The 26,704-nt window shown below is 40.9% G+C and overlaps 1 protein-coding gene across 1 annotated transcript in view; it reads right to left on the bottom strand.

Moving 5' to 3' along the window:
- Positions 1-6,913: 6,913 nt before the first annotated feature.
- Positions 6,914-26,704, bottom strand: part of LOC138364949 (tripartite motif-containing protein 59-like) — an 81,732-nt gene continuing 61,941 nt past the window's right edge. The window contains exons 5-6 of the mRNA XM_069325032.1: positions 8,911-9,126; positions 6,914-8,798 (exon numbers count right to left, since the gene is read on the bottom strand). Coding sequence (XP_069181133.1) covers positions 8,286-8,798; positions 8,911-9,126 — 729 coding nt within the window. The 3' untranslated portion in view covers positions 6,914-8,285. The remainder of the gene's footprint in view (positions 8,799-8,910; positions 9,127-26,704) is intronic.

Genomic DNA, 26,704 nt, shown 5'->3' on the forward strand with positions numbered 1-26,704 from the left:
TAATGCTCTACCCAGCGATTCATCTGTTGATCACGGTCTTTAATGATCTCTCCAGTGGCTGACTTAAGAGGAGCCGTCCTGTTTTGTGTAGGGCCTGTTACCTGTTTGATCCCTTCGTACATGCCTCCTATGTTGCCAACAGTGGCCGCAGTCTGGATGCTGGAACAGAGTCGGAGCCAGTAATCGTTAGCTCAGCACCTCACAGTTTGTTGAACTCTACTGCAGGCAGTACGGAGGGCCTGTAGGTTCCTTTCTGAGGGCAGGTTTTTGTAGGATGAGAGAGCTCGTCTCTTTTCCTCTACAAGGGGTAAGAGTTCCTCTGCAATGGCCTCGAACCAATCTGCTGACTTGTTTTGCCTCTTACCGAAGGTGGATATGGCAGTTGTAACACGGGACGGTATTGGCTCTACTCTGTCCTTTACCCTGTCCGTGACTATGCTTACTGAAACTTAAACCGAATTCCAAAGGACCCCAGAGTATACTCTATAGCCGAGTCCCACGCCACTTGGTCTTAGCCGTTTGACCGGCTAAGCTTCTATAGCCACGTGACGTCTTACTAGGTTTTCTAGCAAACTCAAGGGATCGTCAAGACACCCTTGGTTTGGTTGCAGGTAGAGAGTTTAAGAGAACACCAACTCCTACTCAGGTTAAACGCCTCCTAGACAAAAGTACTCAGGACACACGGAACAAAGTTGCTTATGTTGTCCAAGTGTTTAACGAGCTTAAATGTTACCTTAATTCCCTTGACACTTAACCATGGCTCATCAAACAAAAACAATTAAGTTTCTTTCTTGGAATATTCGAAGTGTTTATCTTCGGATAAATGACGTAATCTTGTATGCTAAAATGAGAGACGTGGATGTGATCTGTTTACAGGAACCATATACGTCCACAACTATCAAGAAGGTCCCACCCAGGATACCTGGGTATATAGCATACAACAACGATATTGGAACTGGTCTACTCACGTATATTAAGAGTGGATTAATCTGTAAACTAATTAAAAATCACAGGAGTGATAGTATACATTATCAAAAATTCAAATTACAAACTGCAAATAGCCATTTCCTACTGTATAACATATATGGACGATGTAGTGTACTTAAGGCAGACCTGCTACCGACACCTACAGGTAACACAGCTATGTTATATATGGGTGACTTTAATGCTCGTCACACTGCTCTTGGTGATGTTCAGTGTAACACTAATGGAAGGGTCTTCTTGAAATACCTTAATGATCATAATATTACTGTGTATGATACTGATAAACAGACCCATTTATTGGGAGGTAGACTGGATTATGTGATTGGATACAGCCTAGTAGATAGCAACGTCAACGTTAAGCTGATCCCAGAACTAGTAAGTGATCATTTTGCAATATATTGTGAATACAATGTGGCGGATATTAGGTCCAATCCTCATCCTAGAGTTAAAATTAACATTCCAGACAATCTTAAACAGCACTTTAAGGCTTATGTACATAAGTGGTACACTGGGTATACACCTGTATCAGTGGACCACTTTTACAGTGATCTTGTCAGTATCATTACCAGTTATTATGATACCTGGGTTAAATCAAGGAAAAAAAAAGAACACTCGTTCTTCCTCATGGACAGAGGATCTTATTATTATTGCAGAGCGAGCTAAAGTGCTTCAGCTGCTGACTCTTATAAACGAGACAAAACAGCTGACAATTTACTTGCATTCCTTAATGCCAACAGAGATTTTCGCGAGCTTAAGGGTCAAGTTAAGAACACATATTGGGAACAATTCCTACAAAGTATCAATAGAACCACAACATTATCAGAAATGTGGAACAAAATTAAAAACATTACCAAACCTTCAGCCCCAGTTCATCTTCATCATACTCTTGCAGAATATGCTGACATGCTCCTAGCTCAATGGTCTAGTGTCTCACAAATTTCTTCCTTACCCCCAGATATACAGCAGCATTTAAGACATACCAACATTAACAGAAACTCTAATATTGAAATAGCACGCTCCTCACCAGATTTAACAGATCAGTTTCCAATAACCCCCTTTGAATTAACATCAGCATTAGGAAAACCTAAGCAAACTGCCCCTGGTGAGGATGGTATAACTTATAACACCTTGAGCTTACTGAATGATGTCCCTAGCCACCCTCTGCTTGACCTCTATAAAATGAGTCTCTCACAAGGTATCTTGCCAAAGAAATGGACACAAAGTCTCATAATACCAATTCCTAAACCTAACTCTCAAAACTTCAGACCCATTTTCCTTACATCTTGCATGTGTAAAGTCTTGGAGAGAATTGTTCTCAATCGTGTCATGTTTCAGGTCAAAGAAAAACTGGCCCCAAACCTATATGGGTTCATGCCCAAGTGTAGCACACAAACATGCTTTGCTGAATATTTTGTAAACTCCCAGGATGGGACACAGGCAGCCTTTATGGACCTATAGTCAGCTTTCGATGTAGCGAATGGCGAAATAATATTAGAGCAACTTGCTGAATTTGGAATCAAAGGTAATCTTCTGAGTTGGATAAAGAGCTACCTATCCAACAGGCGTGCTAGTATCCTATTTAAAGGAGTTAAAAGTACAAGAACAGATGCATTCGAACTAGGCACACCTCAAGGTGGTGTCCTAAGCCCTATGCTCTTCGATATACTTATGCACAAACTTATCCATGACATACCTGTACAACCTACTGAAACTGTTATATGTTTTCTGATGATATTTGTATTATGGCACACAGTAAACCAAGGCTACAAATGTTACTTGATGCATTCTCCAAGAAAGTAGTAGAATGTGGCCTCATAATCTCTGTTGATAAAACAAGGGTTCTTATTCCCCATTCTCTTCATGTTAACTATACTATTAATGGAATGCCCGTGGAGACTTGTGAGTCTTATAAATATCTTGGAGTCGAGGTTAATGATACAAATCTCGTCAGCAACCTGGGCAAAAAACTAGTTGAGCGTCTTAAACCTCTCAAAACTCTTGTTGGCAAAGGATTTGGCATTAACATAAAATATGCTCGTAGTTTTTATATTGCCTTTACACGATCTGTTGTTGATTATTATGCCTTGCATCTTCTTAATTTTTTCTCTTAAAGAATTACAAGGCCTAGATGTAGTACAGAATGATGCCATGCGCATCATCCTGGGTTGTCCTAGAACTGTCACAATTGTTAACATGAGAAAGGAACTAAACTTACCTTCCATTTACGAAAGAATAGTTCTACTTAGTACTATGTTTTGCGCCAAAACTTTGAAAAATAATGGTCCCCCCAGCTCTATTCAAATTAAATTGAGATCCATTCTAAACAATTCTGACTGTTCCCTCAATCCGCCGCAAAAAGCTCCCTACAGTGTGTGGCTCAGTTGTTGTGCCTATAATCTTCAGAAACTGAATGTGTCTCTTAACCCTGATAAAACTGTTCACTATATTCCCCCTTGGAAAGATGTGGAGGTCTCTCTGCATTATACTCCCATCAGTGTAAAATAAATGTATAACACTGACATTTTGAGATGTATAACAGTAGAAGCTATTGACAGTCATCTTCAAATTCTGAAACCGACTGAATCCTATGCCTTTACTGATGGCTCTGTGCAGTTAGGCACTGGTAGAACAGGTTGTGCATGTGCAGTGTATAAAGGGAATGAAATGATCATGACTAGTACACAGAGATTGAACAACTGGGCAAGCACGACACAGACCGAGCTATTGGGTATTTATCTAGCCACTGAATACCTTAAGCTCAATGGTGGTGGAGTTATTTTCTGTGACTCTAAAAGTGCTCTGCAGTCCTTAAATAACCCATCACAATGTATGTCGGAAGTAGCTTGTAATATTAAATGGAATGTAATTTTTGCCAATGATAATAACTCTTGTATAAAATTTGTGTGGATCCCATCCCATGTTGGAGTTGGAAAACATGACTTTGTAGATCGATTGGCCAATGAGGCTTGTAGGAAAGAAAACATTGATTATGACTTTGGACTATGTAATGCAATTATTAATAACATACAAATTAAAGAAATTACTTCAGATTTAGAAGAACTAAGAAATGCCCAGAGGCCTGAAAGCTGCAGTATTAAAAGTTATGACAAGTTTTGTAATAATAGGTATTTGAATGGTCAGCACAGTAACCGAACCAGGCAGTGTGATGTAGTCATTGTGCGAATTCGCCTTGGCTATAGACACATCTGGCAGGTTAGTGAGGCTGAGCCACTACCAGAATACTCAGATTGTAAATTCTGTGATAAACCTTTAATGCATTCACTAGAACACTATATTGTTGAATGTGAAACCGTAAAGGACTTTAGACCTCCTGGCCTCTTGTACCACCAACTGTGTAACTATTTTATTGACTCAGGTGTTCTGGACGACATCCTAACAATTTATCCAAAATTTGCTTGTCCATTTTAAAGAATGAAGAACAATTTTTATTTATATCACTTCTAAGCTGCATCACTTATGAACCATCCCTGCTCTTGTGTGGCAGTGCACAATAGAAAGTTGTTTTCACATATCCATACATTAAAACATTGATTGTAACCATTATATATATGTGCTTCAGCCTACAGTTTAGACCTATTGTCTTATGTATGACCCTCTGTCCTGCATGACAGTGAATACCAGCATTATCCTCACTTTAATAAGACTTTATCAAAATCCTCAGATTAGGCAAAATTGTAATTATTTTTGTCAATAAAGATGTTAATAATAATAATCGACTGAGAAAATCAAAGAGTGACCGCCCAGAGCCATGCTGGCCGGGAGCGACACTGTATCCACCTCTATGAGTCGGCTGAATCCTCTCTTTCAAATATCTCAAGCTCATATACAGACATATCTCGATCAAGAACTTCTAATTCATATATCAACAAAATAAAGACTATAATACACAACCTTACATAATAATACATATCAATAATTCAGTACATTAAAGATTATATCATGATATAAAAATATGTGAACAAAGAATTCATATTGGCAAGACATGGTAACACTGGCGGGAGAGGGGAGGAGGGGTTAAGGGAGGATTTCAAGAAGTCTGCCCACCAGCCATTATACATAAGTATACATGAATACAATATAAAGTGTATATATATAAAACATGTGTATCAAAACCATGTTTATGTGGTATACATCTCACAGTGCCAAAATATAATTTAATGTTAGAGGAAAATGTAATGAACAATAATGAAAGGGAAATTACACAGTATACATGACAGTAATACATCCGAGACCTAAATTTATACATTCTCCATCATTGTTCACATAATATTTCCTATACAGCATTATGTAGCATTCCATAATATAAGTATATACGGATGTTTTTCAAGCTACATGACATTAGGCTACTGCTATTCACTAGACTTCTAATATATATCCACAAATACATGGCAAGGACTTATGGTACAGATATATAATATACATAGATATATGTGGAATACATTGGCAATACACATTGAATACTAGTGTGTTATCGAAAAAAGAATAACTACATAAATTAATATTCATGACACTAGGCTAATCAACCAAGACATCACTATACAGTTTGAGCACATCATACACCAGCTACAGTATGATCATACTGGTGTATGTGCGGTCATAACACCACCTCACACACATATGGTAATATCACAACACACCATGGTCCAGTATGGTAATATCACAACACACCATGGTCCAGTATGGTAATATCACAACACACCATGGTCCAGTATGGTAATATCACAACACACCATGGACCAGTATGGTAATATCACAACACACTATGGACCACTATGGTAATATCACAACACACCATGGACCAGTATGATAATATCACAACACACCATGGTCCAGTATGGTAATATCACAACACACTATGGACCACTATGGTAATATCACAACACACCATGGTCCAGTATGGTAATATCACAACACACCATGGACCAGTATGGTAATATCACAACACACCATGGTCCAGTATGGTAATATCACAACACACTATGGACCACTATGGTAATATCACAACACACCATGGACCAGTATGGTAATATCACAACACACCATGGACCAGTATGTTAATATCACAACACACCATGGACCAGTATGGTAATATCACAACACACCATGGACCAGTATGGTAATATCATAACACACCATGGTCCAGTATGGTAATATCACAACACACCATGGCGGTAATATCACAACACACCATGGTCCAGTAGGGTAATATCACAACACACCATGGTCCAGTAGGGTAATATCACAACACACCATGGTCCAGTATGGTAATATCACAACACACCATGGACCAGTATGGTAATATCACAACACACCATGGACCAGTATGTTAATATCACAACACACCATGGACCAGTATGGTAATATCACAACACACCATGGACCAGTATGGTAATATCACAACACACCATGGACCAGTATGGTAATATCACAACACACCATGGACCAGTATGGTAATATCACAACACACCATGGACCAGTATGGTAATATCACAACACACCATGGACCAGTATGGTAGTATCACAACACACCATGGTCCAGTATGGTAATATCACAACAAACCATGGTCCAGTATGGTAATATCACAACACACCATGGTCCAGTATGGTAATGTCACAACACACCATGGACCAGTATGGTAATATCACAACACACCATGGTCCAGTATGGTAATATCACAACACACCATGGTCCAGTATGGTAATATCACAACACACCATGGTCCAGTATGGTAATATCACAACACACCATGGTCCAGTATGGTAATATCACAACACACCATGGACCAGTATGGTAATATCACAACACACCATGGACCAGTATGGTAATATCACAACACACCATGGACCAGTATGGTAATATCACAACACACCATGGACCAGTATGGAAATATCACAACACACCATGGACCAGTATGGTAATATCACAACACACCATGGTCCAGTATGGTAATATCACAACACACCATGGACCAGTATGGTAATATCACAACACACCATGGACCAGTATGGTAATATCACAACACACCATGGACCAGTATGGTAATATCACAACACACCATGGACCAGTATGGTAATATCACAACACACCATGGACCAGTATGGTAATATCACAACACACCATGGTCCAGTATGGTAATATCACAACACACCATGGACCAGTATGGTAATATCACAACACACCATGGACCAGTATGGTAATATCACAACACACCATGGACCAGTATGGTAATATCACAACACACCATGGACCAGTATGGTAATATCACAACACATCATGGACCTGTATTGTAATATCACAATACACATGAGTGATTGTGAGGTGATGGTGATATAGCAGTGATAGTAATATAATATAGTGTGATAGTGATACTGAGGTGGTGATATGACAGTGATAGTGAGGCGATATAGCAGTGATAGTATAGTGGTGATATAGCAGTGATACTAGTGATGGTGATATAGCAGTGATACTAGTGATGGTGATATGACAGTGATGGTGATATAGCAGTGATAGTGAGGTAGTGGTGCTGTAGCAGTGATAGTGATATAACAGTGAATGTAAAGAGAAAATATATCAGTGTAAGGTGATAATGCAGAAAATTAAATGATGTTGGTGTAGCAGTGACAGTGTTATGTGATAGTGAGCTGTTGGTGATATAACAGTGACAACAGCTGTCATATAGTGACACCAACAATTTGTTACTCAACATGGTCAGTATATGACCCCAAGTGTGGGGCCTAAGGTGATGGTGATATATAGTGAAGCTATAGTGATACAGCAATGATAGGTTACAGTACTGAGAAGATATAGCATTGATGGTGATACAGCCTTGATTGTCAAGTATATGATACCAAAGTATAATACCAAAATGATAAATATCAAAGATAGTGAAGTTATGATGATATAGTGATAAATGTGTGTCCTTAAATTACATTGTCATGAAAACACGCAGTCCATGGTGATGCAGGAGTGATGGTGATGGTACAGTGAACTAGAGTGGCAGCACTACACCACAGTAGTGATGGTGGTACAGTGAACTAGAGTGGCAGCACAACACCACAGTAGTGATGGTGGTGGTACAGTGAACTAGAGTGGCAGCACAACACCACAGTAGTGATGGTGGTGGTACAGTGAACTAGAGTGGCAGCACAACACCACAGTAGTGATGGTGGTGGTACAGTGAACTAGAATGGCAGCACAACACCACGGTAGTGATGGTGATGGTACAGTGAACTAGAGTGGCAGCAGCACAACACAGTAGTGACGGTGGTGGTACAGTGAACTAGAGTGGCAGCACAACACCACAGTCTACCACAGTCACCTCCCTAATGTCACTGTGGTTGACTGCTGCCCTCACCACATCCAGGCCGCTCACCACATCACCGAAGACATCTGGCCACTGGATACCACCCTGGCGGTCCCTGGTGGTGATGACGAACTTGGCACTCCAGGGACTCCCCGGCCCACCCCAGGCCCACACAGTTCCTGCCTGGCCTGACCTCCGGTACTGCCCCCGGAGGTTAAGCAGCAGTGACCATCCTCCTGTACCATCATTACTCTCGTAGTCTCCGCCCGTCACACATTCCCCCGGCTGACCCTTGGCCGACACCCACAACAGTTTAGTGTTGCGGTAGGTGGGGCCCCACTGGCCCGTACACAACAACACGAACTGTCTGGCCAGCGGAGTGTCAGGGGTCAGCCGGATAGTGACCCGCCGTCTTGTTGACCCCGCCCACCCAAGGTCAAGGAACGCCAGGGTGCAGGAGGGCTCCAGCATGCCCACAACCTCACTCTCCTGCAGAAAATGAAATAAATCATGCTGATAACTGTATGAAAAAATGTTATCATATTAGTTATCAAAACTCAGTAAGTAATGTCAGTAAGACTAGTGGGTGTAATAAAGTAACCTGGAGGGTGTGGGCGTGGGCGGGCGTGGGCTGACGCAGGAGTGGGTGGAGGTACAGCTGTCCGTCTTGTAGAGTTATCCTGGCGGAGCGGCGGCCATCTTGGTCATCCTGGACGGCCACCACCCGGCCAGCCTCCACCAGCCTCTTGACGGCCACCACCCGGCCAGCCTCCACCAGCCTCTTGATGGGCTCCGTCATCCTGCGGAGGTCCTCAACCTGTGGACAGTGTCAGCCCCATTATCATCTGTGGACAGTGTCAGCCCCATTATCACCTGTGGTCAGTGTCAGCTCCATTATCACCTGTGGTCAGTGTCAGCCCCATTATCACCTGTGGTCAGTGTCAGCCCCATTATCACCTGTGGTCAGTGTCAGCCCCATTATCACCTGTGGTCAGTGTCAGCCCCATTATCACCTGTGGTTAGTGTCAGCCCCATTATCACCTGTGGACAGTGTCAGCCCCATTATCACCTGTGGTCAGTGTCAGCTCCATTATGATGGACCTGTACCTACAACCCCCCTCTACTGGCAGGGGGTTGGTGCTGGACCTGTAGCTCCAGCCCCCCCCCCTCTACTGGCAGCGGGTTGGTACTGGACCTCTAGCTCCAGCCGCACCCCTCTACTGGCAGGGGGTTGGTGCTGGACCTGTAGTTCCAGCCCCGCTCTACTGGCAGGGGGTTGGTGCTGGACCTGTAGCTCCAGCTCCTTCTACAAGCAGGGGGTTGGTGCTGGACCTGTAGCTCCAGCCCCCTCTACTGGCAGGGGGTTGGTGCCAGACCTCTAGCTCCAACCCCCTCTACTGGCAGGGGGTTGGTGCTGGACCTGTAACTCCAGCCCCCATCTACTGGCAGGGGGTTGGTGCTGGACCTGTAGCTTCAGCCCCCCTCTACTGGCAGGGGATTAGTGCTGGACCTGTAGCTCCAGCCCCCCTTCTACAGGCAGGAGGTTGGTGCGGGACCTGTAGCTCCAGCCCTCCTCTACTGGCAAGGGGATTGAAATTGAATTTGAAATAAGTTTATTGAGGTAAAATACACACAAAGGGATGAGGTAGCTCAAGCTATTCTCACCCCATTCAGTACAACGTGTTAATATATACATAAACACACATCACAAATAAACATATTACCAAACATTCTGAGAGGTAAACATATACATTTCCTCCTTCACAAGTAGTATGGTATCAGACGTACACACAAATACTTTTATGACCTAGGTATACTGTATAGACAATTTGCAAGACACCTGCAGATAATTCAACAAAATATTACAATCTTGGTGCAAAATTCTTATATCTCAAGAATATCATCAACCTTTCCATTGTGACACATCCAGGCTATTTGTTCAGGAACAGTCCTTATCTCAGTGTTTCTATATACATTAATCAACAGACAATCAAGAACATAATGGGCCAGGGTGTGAGACCTTAACATACCACATAGTTTACACTTCGTGTCATTATCATGAACATCTATCCCATATTCCCAGTAATATTTGTACCCAAGCCTGAGCCGCATGTACACAGAGTCACTCCAAGCATTTCTCCTTTTACCATAAGTGAAATGGGTGTTTTGACTCACATACATGTAGTGTTGCATGGTTTGACTTCTCTCATACATTATCTCTCTCCTCTCCACTCCCGCCTGTGCCTGAATATTTCTGATTTTGCTTCTTATTTGTCTCATTGTGAATTCACATTCAATGTCAACTTGTGGTTTTGATGTGGCACGTTTGGCCAAGTCATCCGCCACCTCGTTGAGCACTATTCCAACATGAGATGGAATCCACATGAATTTCACACTATAACCTTTCAGCTGTATCTCCGTTATTCTTCTCTTACAGTCCTCAACTACAGACATGAAGACTGGGTTTCGACTGTTTAAGGACTCCAGTGCTCCTCGGCTATCGACAAATACAAAAACATTTTTGTCGTCATGACGTACTTCCTCCAAACACGCCAGAATGGCCTGCAGTTCAGCTTGTGTGGATGATATATAATTACTAAGCCGGAGTTCAATTATCCTGTCCACAGTCCCAAACTCCGTATATTCCCTTATTAGGACACCACACCCGGCCCTGCCATCCTCCGCCACCGACCCGTCGCAATATACATGTAAACTGTTGCCTCTTGGTAACCGAGATATCATGCTTCCATACAAACACCGTAATTGTCCCGGTTCATGATGAATCTTTTTCACCTTGAGGGGTACAATTTCGACGTCTATTTTCTGTACTTTCCAGGGAGCAGACATATTACACTGTCGAGAGGGTTTACAGCAGTCAAGTACGTCGTATTCCCTGAGGTCATGAGCTAATCCCCTCGTGTAGCGTGTCTCCCTCAGTTTCCTGGAAGTGTGTATGTCACTCAGGCAGGTCTGAACGCTCTCAAACAGCTTATCCCCTCCTTTTCTCCGCATGAAACGAATAGATACTCTAGTGTTAATGTCACGGACTCTATCACACACACTCTGTAAATTTAATTCCATTCTCATTACTTCAATCATTGCATTTCTTTGACATCCAAGAATAATCCTCATAGCCTCGTTCTGTATCAGCTCTATTTTTTGAATTCTGCCTTGGCCTGTGTAAGACAATAAGGGTGCTGCGTAGTCTATCAGGGACCGAACAGTACTTATGTATAACATCCGCAAGATAGGTACCCCAACACCTTTACCAGAAAAAGCCAGTGCTTTCAGAGGATGCAGACGGGCTTTACATAAGGTGCTGATATGATTTATTTCAGCATTTTTACTCTCACATGTGTATCCAACATACATGCCCAGATACTTGTACTTCTGAACACGGCTCAGTTCCACACCATTTAGAGTAAGTGTTATATTTCTTCGTTTCCTATACTCGTATTTGGTTTTATCTGCATTTATAACTAAGCCTAACTTGTGACAGGTTGTACCAAGTATGTTAAGAGCAGTTTGAATTTTGTTCCCAGAAGTGCCTTGTATAAGAATGTCATCAGCATATATGATCGTCGTGACCCCTGGAGGATACATCTCTGATGCTAATCTGTTCATTAATACATTGAATAAGGTGGGACTTAATACTCCCCCTTGTGGGGTACCTAACTGAAACCTCCGTTCCTCAGACATGTATCCCTGGTAATATACCTGACCATTTCTGCCTTGTAGATAATCCCTTATCCAGTGTAGGAATCTCCCTGTTATTCCCAGATTGGCTAATTCGTATAAGATTACTTCCCCATTGGCTTTATCAAATGCTCCTTGTAGATCAACAAAAACTCTACAATTGTCATCCACATTAGACAAACACTTTAAGAGACAATCCGCAGTACTTTTGCCTTTGATAAAACCAAAGAGATTACTGGACATGTTATCACCTACAAGGTAGAGGAGCCTATTTAACAAAATCCTTTCCATCATTTTACAAAAGCAGGATATTAAGGAGACAGGTCTGTAGCCTCCGTTTGACTTAGGGATAGGAATGATGACAGCCTCTTTCCATTTTCTTGGTAACTTTCCCTCTCTATAACTCATATTAAACAAATCAAGTAAGGGACTAGGTTTCATACCGGCTAAATAATTAAGTATGTCATACGTTACTCCATCTTTTCCCGGAGCAGTAGAGCTGCCACTTTTTATAGCATCCAGTAGCTCATCGTGTTGGATATTTCCAACATCGAATACAGCATTGTTGTATTCTCATTACTTATTACTAACCATACTTAATATTGTAGTAAGTAAAATTAACAACTCGTAGAATTCTCCTGTACTAATAATTCATCTGTGCATTAGGCTAGAATTCTCACGTCACCTGACGCCAGTATTGCATCAGATTTCTTTACAGTAAAACACATTATATTCAATTTGTGTGAGAATTAAATACGATTCTCCATAATTAAAGCATTCTGTATGACAACTGATAGCAGACGAATTGTTCTCTAACTAAAAGCCGAATAGAGCATTAGAATTATACCGTCTACCTCGCGATAGTGTTAACGTCATCAATGAATGCCATGGGGAGACATTAATTCCTCTCCCTTATATATTTACTATTCTTAAATAGTTAAATAATAATATTTCGTTCCTCTAAATAATAAACCCGTCCAGTCTTTAGAGTTTCAAGCGCGAATGCGAGAAATATTAATGTTCAAGACAATTATTTGTGTCATGAACGTCGACTCGGCGTGGGTTGGGGGACGCCATCCTCAGTCGGTACGCGGACACGTGCAGAGCCGGAAGGAGGCAGAACTGTACTTACCGTACTCAAAAACGACGCCATTGCCCAGCAAATCGGGCAGGTGTTATTCATCCGCAGATGAAAGCCGCCACTGTGAGGTGTGAACGACCTTGCAGATAATATCTTCAACTAGTGCTGGTGTTAAAAGAGGGACCCTAGACTTGGTTCCTGACAACACGTGATCAGCCAGCTTGAAACGCATCAATCCAGGATAGGTTCACCGGAGCCTGGGATGCGAAATTACGGCAATCTTAATACTTATACAGTGCCCACAGCTAAGTACCCTTTATTTGATGCATCATTTACAGGTTTAATAATAGCGGGGTGATTGCGCGTCACGCGGCGAGATAACACCTAATAACAGGTGATTAGAATTCCATCTGTAGATATCAATAATCTTGAATATGAATTGAGTAGTTAAATCAATTGCTACTGGTAGTTATTTATCTTGCAGCTCGAGAGACGAATTCCTCACGCTGTCTTCTCCATGTTAACCGTGCCATTCGTCAGTGTACCAGACTTGGAGATTAAGAGGACTTCCAGGGTTATCTAAAGGAACCTACTACAAGCTAAGGCTTATTTCTTTTTTTCCATATTCTAGCAATTTGATACATTCAGAATGTTTCAACATAATGTGTGATTTACTGTAACTCATTGCTATGTTCATATTCATGTTCTTCTTTATATGAATAATATTATATTCAGCATTATTTATAGGATTAGATTATTATTAATTGAATTAGTGAACGAACCACACTGATTCCTGGATGTACTGACCTCCAGTAATAACCCCCCAATGTAGGTGTTTGAAGTTTGTTTCTTTAATAATACAGCCCATTAATTATTCTTATGATCATACTTTCTAGTCATATCCATAGTCACTGGTTTTCTCTAGAATTTTATCTAATGATCTGAAATTCTCAGTTTCCCTCTTTACTTTAAAAGCGGGTGGTCCTTCGTAATTTAATTTACTATTTAATTATTAATTAATCAGAATCAAACCCAAATATCCCACATTATGGTCCTTATCGAACCGGATAGGCATTAAATTTATAATTAAAATATTAACCATTAATAACTAATCCTTGTGTGATAGAAGCTAGACTAACTATTTAATTAATTGTGTCAACTAACGTTGTAACACATCAGTTAGCCTAGATCACACTAACATATTGCTACTTTTACCTCATGTATAAAGTGGCTTTAGTGGGTCATAGCCAATTACCCACAACAATTAGACCTATACCTCACACCGAGGTGAGAATCTTTAGGTCACCAGGAGCAACAGCTCATAACTTTTACAATAACACCACCCTAACACGTGCGTTAGAGTGGCCTCACCACCTAACCATCATATACTTAGGTGGCAATGACATCCACCCCACTCGTCATCCAGCCGAGGTGATCAAACACCTCAAAAACATAATTTCTTCTTTCAAGCTCATCAGTGAATCAGTAGTATTCACATTAGTGGAACCTCGCCAACCAAGTCAAGATAATCGTTGGGGAGTAACTCCCGAATACTACCTGAGAGCTGCAAAGTACATAAATTTCAGGCTGAAAAAACGAGTGAGATTGGATGCCACATATATCCAATTTACAGCCAGACCTTACAGACAGAACCTGACCAGAGACGGTGTACATTTGTCAGGGGAATCTAGGTTGCATGTGGTTGACAAGTTAATTAACACCATCAACCATCACAAAAGGCTGTGGCTAGCAAGCCAAGCTTAACTGTACATAATTGTTCACCTGTGTATGCAAGAGCACTCTTATAAAACAAAAAAAACAAAAATACAGCACAACTATATTTACCTTATTGCACCACAATAATCTTTACCCATGTTATTAGGTAGAATTCAGGCTGAGATTGTGCTGAATTTGGTACAAGCCCAGACTAAATAATTTTATAGTTCTTAGCTAGGAATTATTACGACTAGATCTAAAACTAGTCAGTGTTGTGTATATATTACATTATTTGTGCTGACCCTCTATAGGGTGGGATAAATTTTTGAGATAACTCTGATTGGAGTGTCTCCATAATATTTCTCTTGTATGCATTATTTTGTGTATCTAATTTGTGTATTGCTGGATTATCTCCATTAACTCTGATGGTGATAAGGATGAGCTAACCGGACGAGAACTAGTGGTGGAGTTCAGACAGTACACAAAATATCTAGCTATTTGTTGTTAGGTAGGTAGGTACATTCAACCTCAAGTGAGGTAAAATATAAAGTAGTCACCTTAATTTAGGCTACAATTAATGTTACCTGTTCACTAATGAACAAGTATCCAAGCTTCATTAGTAATACATACCCTAACACTGTGAAGTTTGAACCTAAGCCCAACATGGCTACTCCTGAACAATTGAGGAGAACATACATTGGCCTTAAAGGTCACTTGACCAGATTAATCAATAAGGCTGATGACTTAACTAAAGATAATCCCATTGACTCTTATCATTTAGAGTCAACAGTTAGATTGGCTGATCTGAAATTTGATCAAGTCAGAACTGCAGGTCAATCTTATCTTGCTCTGCGAAATACTGTAGAAATTGATCCTGATGAAGTAAGTCAAATAGTAACCGACATCTCCCAATATGAAGAGGATACTCATGATAAAATTTTCAGGCTATCTAAATTAGCCAAACAGTCTGGATCCAATGCCAGCAACACTGGGTCTCACTTCAATAATCACTTACCTGAGGTTCGTTTACCTACTCTAGACTTGCCCACCTTTTCAGGATTAGATACAGAAAATTGGGATAATTTTTGGACTTCCTTTGAAGTTCACATCCATAAGAAACAGTCTCTAGACAAAGTTTCTAAATTTTCATACCTACTCAGTCTTCTCAAAGGAGAGGCTAAAAAGGTCATACATAACCTTAATCTTAATGAGAGTAATTATGAGGAAGCTATAAAACTCCTGAAGTTGAACTATTGCAACAAAGAGTTAAGTATAGCCACCCTTTATTATCAATTACTAGATCTGAATGCACCAAACAGTAGACCAGAGTCACTTCAAAGCTTCAGACTAGAAGTAGAGTCTCTAGTGAAGGCCTTAGGCACTAAGGTTAATATACCTAGTTCTGAATGGTCTATCAAGCTATTGTTACAGAGGAAATTACCTCGAAACGTCTTGACAGAGCTTTGCTCACATTATATTACTGAGTTTCTTACTCTCGATCAGATTTTCGAGGGGTTGAGGATCACAGTTAATAGGTTAAAGACTCATGACAAAATTAAACCTGAGTCCAAACCAATTAATACTGATGTTTCAGTCAAACCTAAACAGACTCCAAGTAAGTCTAATAAATATAAACCCAAACCTACTCCATCCACCAGGAAAAGAAGTGGAAATGTAGGTACCTACTCAGTATCTCCTTCAGAGATAACTCATGACTTGTCTACTAAAGAGACTAAGTCTATTAATCAAAGGATGTCGGAAAATCCGACACCATTTAATATCATACAGATAATAGCTGCTGTATTACCAACAAGTTACCCATAGAAAACGTAACTTGTAGTGGAATTACCGTCTAAAGAAAACGGGATATCATCACCACATACCATTATAAATTGACCAGCTATTCTGCTGGGAATTATTCTTAAATACATTAGTCTTTGGACTTTACCATCATAAAAACATCTTATATAAATTAACTTAATTATCAATATTAAAGTAGAGTAAATGTGACCCTTCTATCACGTTCTGAAATCTGGACAATGTAAGCCAGGCGTCAGAGTGGAGGAAGGAGGGCAGCCATTGTTGTGTCACCTCCGAGACGTGTGGAGCAAATTTAGCTCCTATCATTCTGGACAATGTCGGCCAGTAACGTCAATAGGATGGAGTGTTAAACAGCCATTGTTTATATTGAGACCAGAGGCTCACACGGGAGCAAATTCGGCTCCTGTTAATTTACTTGGACGTAGTGTTATGGAAACCAAAGGTACCATCTCCAACACGATGTCTACAATCAAGTTAAGTGTCTATCCGAAACCCGTTTATCATTCATTTATGGCCATTAATGTCAGGATATAGGGTGACCCGGTTAGATCACATGGAAGCCTCAAACTAAAGGTAATTAAGCCAGGTCTTCATGTTCCATGTACTGTTTTCTCTGATATACTTGTCATATATAGGATTCTGGCTTCACAGCTAGCGCACTTTTGACAGGTCAAGACGAGGAAGGATTTGTGCACCAGTTACTGGGTGATAGAAGCTACCTCAAAGAGGATAATTTGGTGTCTACACTCTAGTTATACCTGGTGGACTAACCTGCTGTACTATAAGAGAAGGAACCTCATCAATGTATGTAGCTATTACTGTAATTTGATTGGCTGCATATGTGTAATATAAACCCCCCCTAATGTGTAGAGGATCGATTTGTGAGATTAAGAGATTATTGCAGAAATACAGTCCACTTATCATTATACAAACTGCTATCGAAGTATACAAATTAACGTAAATATAAATTCATATAAATTAAATAAATATAAATCTCACAGGTCGGTTCCCACATATTTGGTCATCTTCGAACCGGATGACGGATTATTTGATCCTTTGAACCCACATTTGGTCATCTTAGTACCGGATGAACCAGTTAACCAGTGGATTCATTAAATATACTAGTGCAGTGTTATTTAAACAAAGCCAGTCAAGACAGCGGCGTTGCCTCGTGGGAGCTCAGGAGCCTCCCTCAGCCCAGTTCAGCTTCGTCAGCGGTTTCATGCACACCCACAGATATTTGGTGGCGTGTTATTTCGTGAAATGACAGCGCTAATATAGAATCCAGCCAAATTAGTGACTGTGTCTTCGCGAGATTGTTCACGGATTTCGTGGTGTTACATTTCGCGAGAGATTATCTACGAATTTTGTGGACTTTATTTCGCGAGGTCACTAATAATATTTAATACTTCTAGATAATATTAGAAGTTTCATAGAGGCTAATTAAGAGGCTATTATCAATAATTGTGTATATTATTTCTCCAAAATAGAGAATTATTTAATATATATTGCACTAGTGATCACAGTATAATATTTACTAATTGCCAACCCACAACAGGGTAGGATATGACTAGTTGAACTATTATTGTTCATCCTAGTCCCATTATTACAATAGTCAGTTGAACTATATTCAATAATCTAACACCATTAATGAATGGTCCAGACCCTATTTTGGGTGTAATTTTTATCAACTCGAGTTGAGTTGTGTATATAATAATTTACTTATGATCATTACACCTTTGAGTGATTAATTAGTGTCTCTACCATCCTAGGGTGATATAGAAGAGCTAACCTAAAGGTACTTCCAGTGACACTGGTTTATCACTCAAATTATTAGTGTGTAGGATTGTATATATATAATGTGTATTAATTTTAAGTGCTAACCTCCAGTAGAGGTAGGATTATTGCCTAGTGAGTGCAGAATTTACCCTAGGCTACCATTAGTGTTTGTTCAGTATTATGAGCAGCCCAAGTACAAGTCCCACAAGGCTTCACCAACGAGCCAGTATGGATAATGCAGGGAGAATGAAAAGAACCCTTGCAGGTCTTAAAGGCCACTTAACAAGACAGATCAAGAAATGTGAAGATTTGTCACAACAATCAACAGTTGATTATGCTGACCTGGAAAGCTATTATCAAGCAGCTGCAGGTAAATTTGAGCAAATCAAATGCCAAATAGCAACATATGTGGCTGAACTTGCCAACACCAATTTATCAGAAACAGAAATAGACGACATTATGGTTGATCTTGCGAATTATGAAGATCACACTCAGGCCACGTTACAGCCTTATGTCAAATTAATTGCCCAGAACAAGGCAACAGCAACAACAACAACAGTTGCATCTAATACGAGTCAAGCAGAAGCTCGACTCCCTCCAATTAATTTACCCACTTTCTCAGGAAAAGATGAGGAAGATTGGGACGAATTTTGGAACAAATTCGTTGACCTTGTAGACTCAAAACAATCTTTACCAAAGAGTAGTAAATTCTCTTATTTGCAAGGTCAATTATCAGGTGAGGCTAAAACAGTAGTATCCCATCTGAGATTAACTAATGACGGCTATGATCTGGCAGTAAAACTCCTCAAGGATAATTATGCTGATCCAGAAGTAAGAACATCACATTTAGTTCATGAGCTGTTGCATTTACCCCCACCGGAGGCTTCAGCTGATTCACTCCAAGTCTTCAAGCTGGAGGTAGAATCATTGATCAATGCCCTCAGCCTGACAGCAGATACAAACGGGGCTGAGTGGGTCTTGAAAATAATTGTCCAGGAAAAAATACCTAGGGACATATTGAGACAAATGAGTGCTCATTACAATAAAAGTATCTTATCCATGAATGAAATATCTGAAGGTTTAAAGTCAGTAGTTCATCAATTACGAACACATGACAAATTAAAACCACCAAGTAAACCCTCAGAAACCAATAATAGTAAACTACAGAGTACTAAAGGTACTCCAAATCAATCTAGACAATATAATTCAACACCAAAGTGGAACAGTAACAGTGTGGGCGTATATGCAGTGGGACCCTCCAAGCCTATAGTTACTGTGTCACCCAAGAACGTGACACCAAAGGGTACTGGAAGCTATGGAACATGTTTGTTCTGCAATGAGAAACATTCAATGTACCACTGCTCTAATTTTCCTGATAGTGACGCCCGTGTTGAGCGACTCAAAGATTTGCAACATTGCACGAGGTGCCTCAGGAAACATAAGATCAACGACTGTGATACCCAATTACACACCTGTAATAGGTGTAACAAAGGTCAGCACCATGCAGCATTGTGCAGAGACACCAAAACAACGTCTCCTAACCCCAAGGTGGAAGATAGCATTCCCACCACAGTACAGTACTGCAAGGTGCAACCAACAAAGAGTGTCCAATCGGCAAAGTCTAAAGGTAATACTTTGCCTACTGCCCAAATTACCATCCTGAATAAGAGGGCCAAGGTCCATACCCGTGGGTTGTTTGACCAAGGATCCCAGAGAACATATATCACTAAAAAGTTGGCAGATGAATTACAATTAAGGCCTGTAGCCCAGATGTCATTCAACATCTCAGGGTTTGTAACAGATGCAGGACCTCAAGTCTACCAGGTGGTACAACCATCAGTACGTTTAGGCAGGTACGTCTGTCGAGTACAAGCCATTGTGGTGGACAAAATACCAGTAGACCTACAAGTTCAAGGTCTGAGAGCAACAGCCAAATTCCTGAGAAATAGAGGAATAAAATTGGCAGATAATATTAAGTCTGATCACCTCACCGACTTCGGTCTCCTTGTAGGGACAGACTATTGCCATCGATTCATCGGTAGCCCTACTAAATATCAGGGTATAACCATGTTAAACTCTGCAGGAGGTAAATTACTCTCAGGCCCAGTATCAAGCCTGAGGAGACCTATGCCTGCAGATAAACAATACCAATAGAAATCTAAATTTGTCAGCTGATTATATTTCTCCAGTAGCATTATACTAAGGAGATTACAGCTGACTATAGTAACAGAGGTTGATGTTAGTATCATCATTTAAAGCTGAAGATGAGTTCATGAGGCCTCAGTGGCAAATCAGTGAACAGTAGCCTAAAACAGCTACAAGTCACTGCGACCAATGTCACTGAACCCACTGCAGTCTCAGAACCATACTTTACTTTAATGATGAGCTATTCAATCTTCTGAATCAATTAACTAAATTAAACCCCAATAAATCTGATGACTGATTTGATACATTTATTATTTAATCAAGATGTATTCCATGGGCCTCAGTGTTTATATATCAGTGACCAGTTACCTGAAGAAACTTCAAGTTATATCTAATGTCACTGATCTCACTGCAGTCCCTGAATCATACTTGACTGTAGTACTTGATCACATTCAGTCTTCTGGGTTAAATAATATGTAATAAGGCTTGAATATTAGCCTTTCAAGAGTTGACAGGGAAATGAAATCGCATTAGACTTCTAACCCCTGCAACTCTAGTACGGGACATCCGTCCTGTACGAACAGACGCACAAATGTGTGATTAATCTAATAATTCGAAGGAGGAGTATCCGTGTTCGTCTGTTCTAAAGAGGACTTCGACCCGTGAGCAGCCCCCTGGGGAATTATGTCGGAAAATCCGACACCATTTAATATCATACAGATAATAGCTGCTGTATTACCAACAAGTTACCCATAGAAAACGTAACTTGTAGTGGAATTACCGTCTAAAGAAAACGGGATATCATCACCACATACCATTATAAATTGACCAGCTATTCTGCTGGGAATTATTCTTAAATACATTAGTCTTTGGACTTTACCATCATAAAAACATCTTATATAAATTAACTTAATTATCAATATTAAAGTAGAGTAAATGTGACCCTTCTATCACGTTCTGAAATCTGGACAATGTAAGCCAGGCGTCAGAGTGGAGGAAGGAGGGCAGCCATTGTTGTGTCACCTCCGAGACGTGTGGAGCAAATTTAGCTCCTATCATTCTGGACAATGTCGGCCAGTAACGTCAATAGGATGGAGTGTTAAACAGCCATTGTTTATATTGAGACCAGAGGCTCACACGGGAGCAAATTCGGCTCCTGTTAATTTACTTGGACGTAGTGTTATGGAAACCAAAGGTACCATCTCCAACACGATGTCTACAATCAAGTTAAGTGTCTATCCGAAACCCGTTTATCATTCATTTATGGCCATTAATGTCAGGATATAGGGTGACCCGGTTAGATCACATGGAAGCCTCAAACTAAAGGTAATTAAGCCAGGTCTTCATGTTCCATGTACTGTTTTCTCTGATATACTTGTCATATATAGGATTCTGGCTTCACAGCTAGCGCACTTTTGACAGGTCAAGACGAGGAAGGATTTGTGCACCAGTTACTGGGTGATAGAAGCTACCTCAAAGAGGATAATTTGGTGTCTACACTCTAGTTATACCTGGTGGACTAACCTGCTGTACTATAAGAGAAGGAACCTCATCAATGTATGTAGCTATTACTGTAATTTGATTGGCTGCATATGTGTAATATAAACCCCCCCTAATGTGTAGAGGATCGATTTGTGAGATTAAGAGATTATTGCAGAAATACAGTCCACTTATCATTATACAAATTGCTATCGAAGTATACAAATTAACGTAAATATAAATTCATATAAATTAAATAAATATAAATCTCACAGGTCGGTTCCCACAAAGGAAGTGTCTGTTCTGCAATCAGGAACACATCACTTCCCAATGCTCAGCTTATCCTACGTATAATGCTAGAGTTAAAAGGTTACAGGAATTGCACAAATGCACTAAATGTATGGGTTCTCATGATCCCAAGAAATGTGCAGTACCACTACGTACATGCCACCGTTGTAACCAGGGTGTACACCACTACGCCTTATGTAGGAAATCTCCTACACCAACTATGCCCACTGGAGAGAATTTTACTAATTCTACTTCAGTGCAATATTGTAAAGTACATCACGATGTGAATGTACTCGCTACTGAGTAAGGCAACAGTACCTTGCCTACTGCTCAGCTTAAATTAATAAACCGAAGATCTAGAATTAACAGTAGAGGTCTCTTTGACTAAGGTTCCCAAAAAACCTTCATCACACAACAGTTGGTAGATGATTTAAATTTAAAACCTACCAAAAGTGTGAAGTTAAACATTTCTGGGTTCCTATCAAATAGTGGACCACGTGACTACAAGGTAGTTAAATTACTAGTTAGACTAGGATCATCTGCTAGCCCAATCCATGCGGTGGTAGTGGATAAGATTCCTACGGACCTACAGGTCACAGGATTAGCTCGAACAGCGAGACACCTTAAGCGAAACCGCATGAGGCTAGCGGATCATAAAATAAATTCCGATTGTCTCACAGATATTGGAATATTAATAGGCGCGGATCATTATTACAAGTTTATCACTGGATGCACTAGGCAACATGGTATGAATTTGTTGTCATCCGCAGGTGGCAAATTGCTCACAGGACCCGTGCTTTTCCGACAAGGTCCAGCGCCCATAAACCAACAAACCAATAATGTAATTGTGGCGTGACTAGGCTTAGAGCAGTCACCCCTACGCTTCAGGGAAATAGCCGAGGACATTGAGTTTGACCCACCAATACATCGTTTGTGGGATTTAGATACGTTAGGCATCATCCCTGAGCAACCAAGTCCTGATGATACATGGACTTACCAGCAATATCTGGACACAGTTGTCTACTCAAATAAACAATACTGGGTAAGACTTCCATGGAAGTTAGATCATCCCCATCTTCCAGTGAATTATTTTATGGCAGCCTCACAATTGCGGTCTCAATTAACACGACTGCAGAAGCAGCCAGAAAAATTAACCATGTATCACCAACTTATCCAACAACAAGTTCATTGAAGTTGTTGAACACGATGACCGAAAAACAGGTCATTATTTACCACACCATGCTGTGGTGAAAGACTCACTGACAACACCTATTCGTATTGTCTTTAATTGCAGTGCTAAAGTAAAGCCTAATAGTGTGTCTCTAAATGAATGTCTCCAAACAGGACCTAGCCTAACACAAAGGCTACATGACGTGTTGTTGCGATTTCGCACAGGCATTTTTGCCTACACTGCTGACATCAGCAAAGCCTTTCTCCAAGTAGGATTGCAGGAGGAAGATCGTGACTACACAAAATTCCTCTGGTACAAGGATCCACTGGATCCTAACAGTGATATAATCACCTATCGGTTCGCCTCTGTATTATTTGGTGCTACATCCTCACCGTTTCTTTTGCAAGCAACACTAGACACGCATTTGAGGAAATCAGACAGCCCTTATAAGGCAACCATTAGCGACAACTTATATGTCGACAATTTCCAGGGGACAACTAATGATCAAGCTGATCTGGTAGAAATCTACCATGAGGCTAACCGTGAACTGTTAGGAGCTAATATGCCTCTACAGTCATGGGTCTCAAATAATAAACTGCTTAACCAGTTAATTGAGAAAGAATTTCCCGATTATCAGGTACCCAGTAACTTAAAGGTTCTAGGCGTGGAGTGGAACACCAACACTGACGAGATGAATGTCAAGTCAGTGCAAACTGATAACTCAACCCTTACCATGAGAACACTGCTCTCATTTGTCAGCCAACCATTTGACCCTTTAGGCCTACTTAGTCCTATATTAATAAGGGGCAAACTCCTAATGCAGGAGTGCTGGCAACAACATATGGGATGGGATGATCCGTTACCAAGTGAGTTACAAGCCAAATGGCAAGTACTCTCAACGGATTTTAATCAGTTAGGTGTTTTGAAATTTCCACGTAATGCTTCAGGACCAAACTTACCCACCAATTTGCACGTTTTTTGCGATGCCTCTGGCAAAGCATATGGCGCAGTAGCCTATTTAGTTAACAGTGCTCAATCAATTTTACTCACATCAAAAGCTAGAGTTGCTCCCATCAAAAAGAGATCCTTACCTCAGATGGAGTTGACTGCATTGCTAGTGGGAGTAAGGTTGGCCCATTGCCTGGCAAAGACACTCAGTAATATCCACTTTGGTGAGATTGTAGTGTGGTCAGACAACGAGGCAGTCTTACAATGGGTAAGAAACAATAACAACAAAACTCCTTACGTCAGTAATCGCGTCAGGGAGATTCATGATTTATCTGCAGGTTATAAGTTTAGACATGTCCCTACTAAGGACAATCCTGCAGATTATTTGTCAAGAGGATTGACATTAAAACAACTTGTCAAATCTTCGCTGTGGTTCAACGGACCTTCATGGCTTGTTGGTTGGTCAGTGGCCCAAACAAAAGCCACAAGTCATAGTGACCAGTATCACCGCTCCCATGAAGGAACCAGAGCCTCAGCGAACATTAGCCATTAATCCTCATCATTATTCCAATTTAAGCAAATTGTTATGAGTGACTGCACATGTGTTTGATTTTCTCTCTAAAGTAGGGATTCGACACAAATTTCCCAATCCTGTTCACTATTGGATTAAGCGGGCGCAGCAAGAGACTTACGGAAGCGAATTTGAGAATCTTCCGGATAAACTCACTAAATCTCTGGGCATCTGGTACGATGTCAACACTCATAACATACTACGATGTGGAGGACGTTTGCTACATGCAAAAATTGACTTAGACACTAAGAACCCAATCCTTTTACCTCGCCACCACATCATAACTAAACTTTTTGTCTTACATCACCATCAATATGGTACCCTACATGGTGGAGTTTTAGATACTCTCACCGACCTTAGACAAAAGTACTGGCTTCCTCAAGGTCGTCAGACTGTTAAGACCATTATTAAATCTTGTGTAATCTGTAAGAGATACGACGCTAGAGTCTGTCCTTACCCAGGACCTCCTCCACTCCCAGAAGAGCGAGTAGTTCATCTTCGTCCATTCGAAACCACTGGAGTAGATTATACAGGAGCCTTACTCCTCACTGGTAACCCAGATAATATACCGGTGAAGGCGTACATTTGTCTCTTTACCTGTGCTACAACCAGAGGCGTGCACTTAGAGGTCACCCCAGACATGAGTGCTGAAGCTTTCATTCAAGCTTTCCGCAGATTTGCTGCCCGTCGATCATGTCCTAGATTAATGATATCAGACAACGGATCTAATTTTGTAGCGGGAGAAAGTTGTTTGCGAGAAGTCTGGAACCACCCTGAAGTGCAATCAGTCTTACAAAGAAGACAATGTCACTGGAAATTCATAGCACCAAGAGCCCCTTGGCAAGGTGGGTTCTATGAGCGAATGGTAGGCACAGTCAAAAGATGTCTAAGGAAAACGTTACACCGACAAAAGGTCAGTTACTCAGAACTCCAAACTATTGTTATGGAAATCGAGGCATGAGTCAATAATCGCCCGATCACCTACCTGTCTCATGATTACACCCAGAGAGAACCACTGAGCCCCTCTCACTTGATCCATGGAGGTCTACTGAGCCCTCTCATCCCCTTAGCCGAAGAGGACCCTGTAGACCCGTCCCATGTGACCAGAGGAGACTTGGTGGAAAGCTACCAACATCTTTCTAGAGTTATTAACAGGTGGAATGAGGTGTGGACTCGAGAATACCTCACAGCTCTACGAGAGTACCACTACGGAGCTTCGAGCCCTTACAATAAGGTACAATTAAAACCTGGAGACCTTGTACTAGTCGACAGTGATGGACCAAGGTCCGAGTGGCCTATAGGAAAAATCGTCACCATTCACCCAGATCGACAAGGTGTCCTAAGAGTGGTTAAGGTCTTATGCAAAGGCAACACTACTCTAAAAACTTTAGAGAAGCTGGTTCCCCTAGAACTGACTGAACAAGAATATCTGTCAGATCCAGCTTCCCCAGTAATTTCAGAGGACAATGAATTTGTTCCTCCAAGCAACCGTCCCACTAGAGCTGCAGCTCAACAATGTAGGCGGAATTTGCGAGCCTATTATAACTCTGAAGAAGAATAATTTCCTTCATTTCCCACTAAGAAAACTGTGCTGATACTACGATGTGATATCACGTAACGAAACATTACACGTCACTGTGACCCAAGATATCGCATCACTGTAGATTCTGTTAGTTTAAATTGGGAGAGTTAAATTTTAT

The sequence above is a fragment of the Procambarus clarkii genome, chromosome 15 (genome assembly GCF_040958095.1).
Source record: "Procambarus clarkii isolate CNS0578487 chromosome 15, FALCON_Pclarkii_2.0, whole genome shotgun sequence".
NCBI classification, from domain to species: domain Eukaryota; kingdom Metazoa; phylum Arthropoda; class Malacostraca; order Decapoda; family Cambaridae; genus Procambarus; species Procambarus clarkii.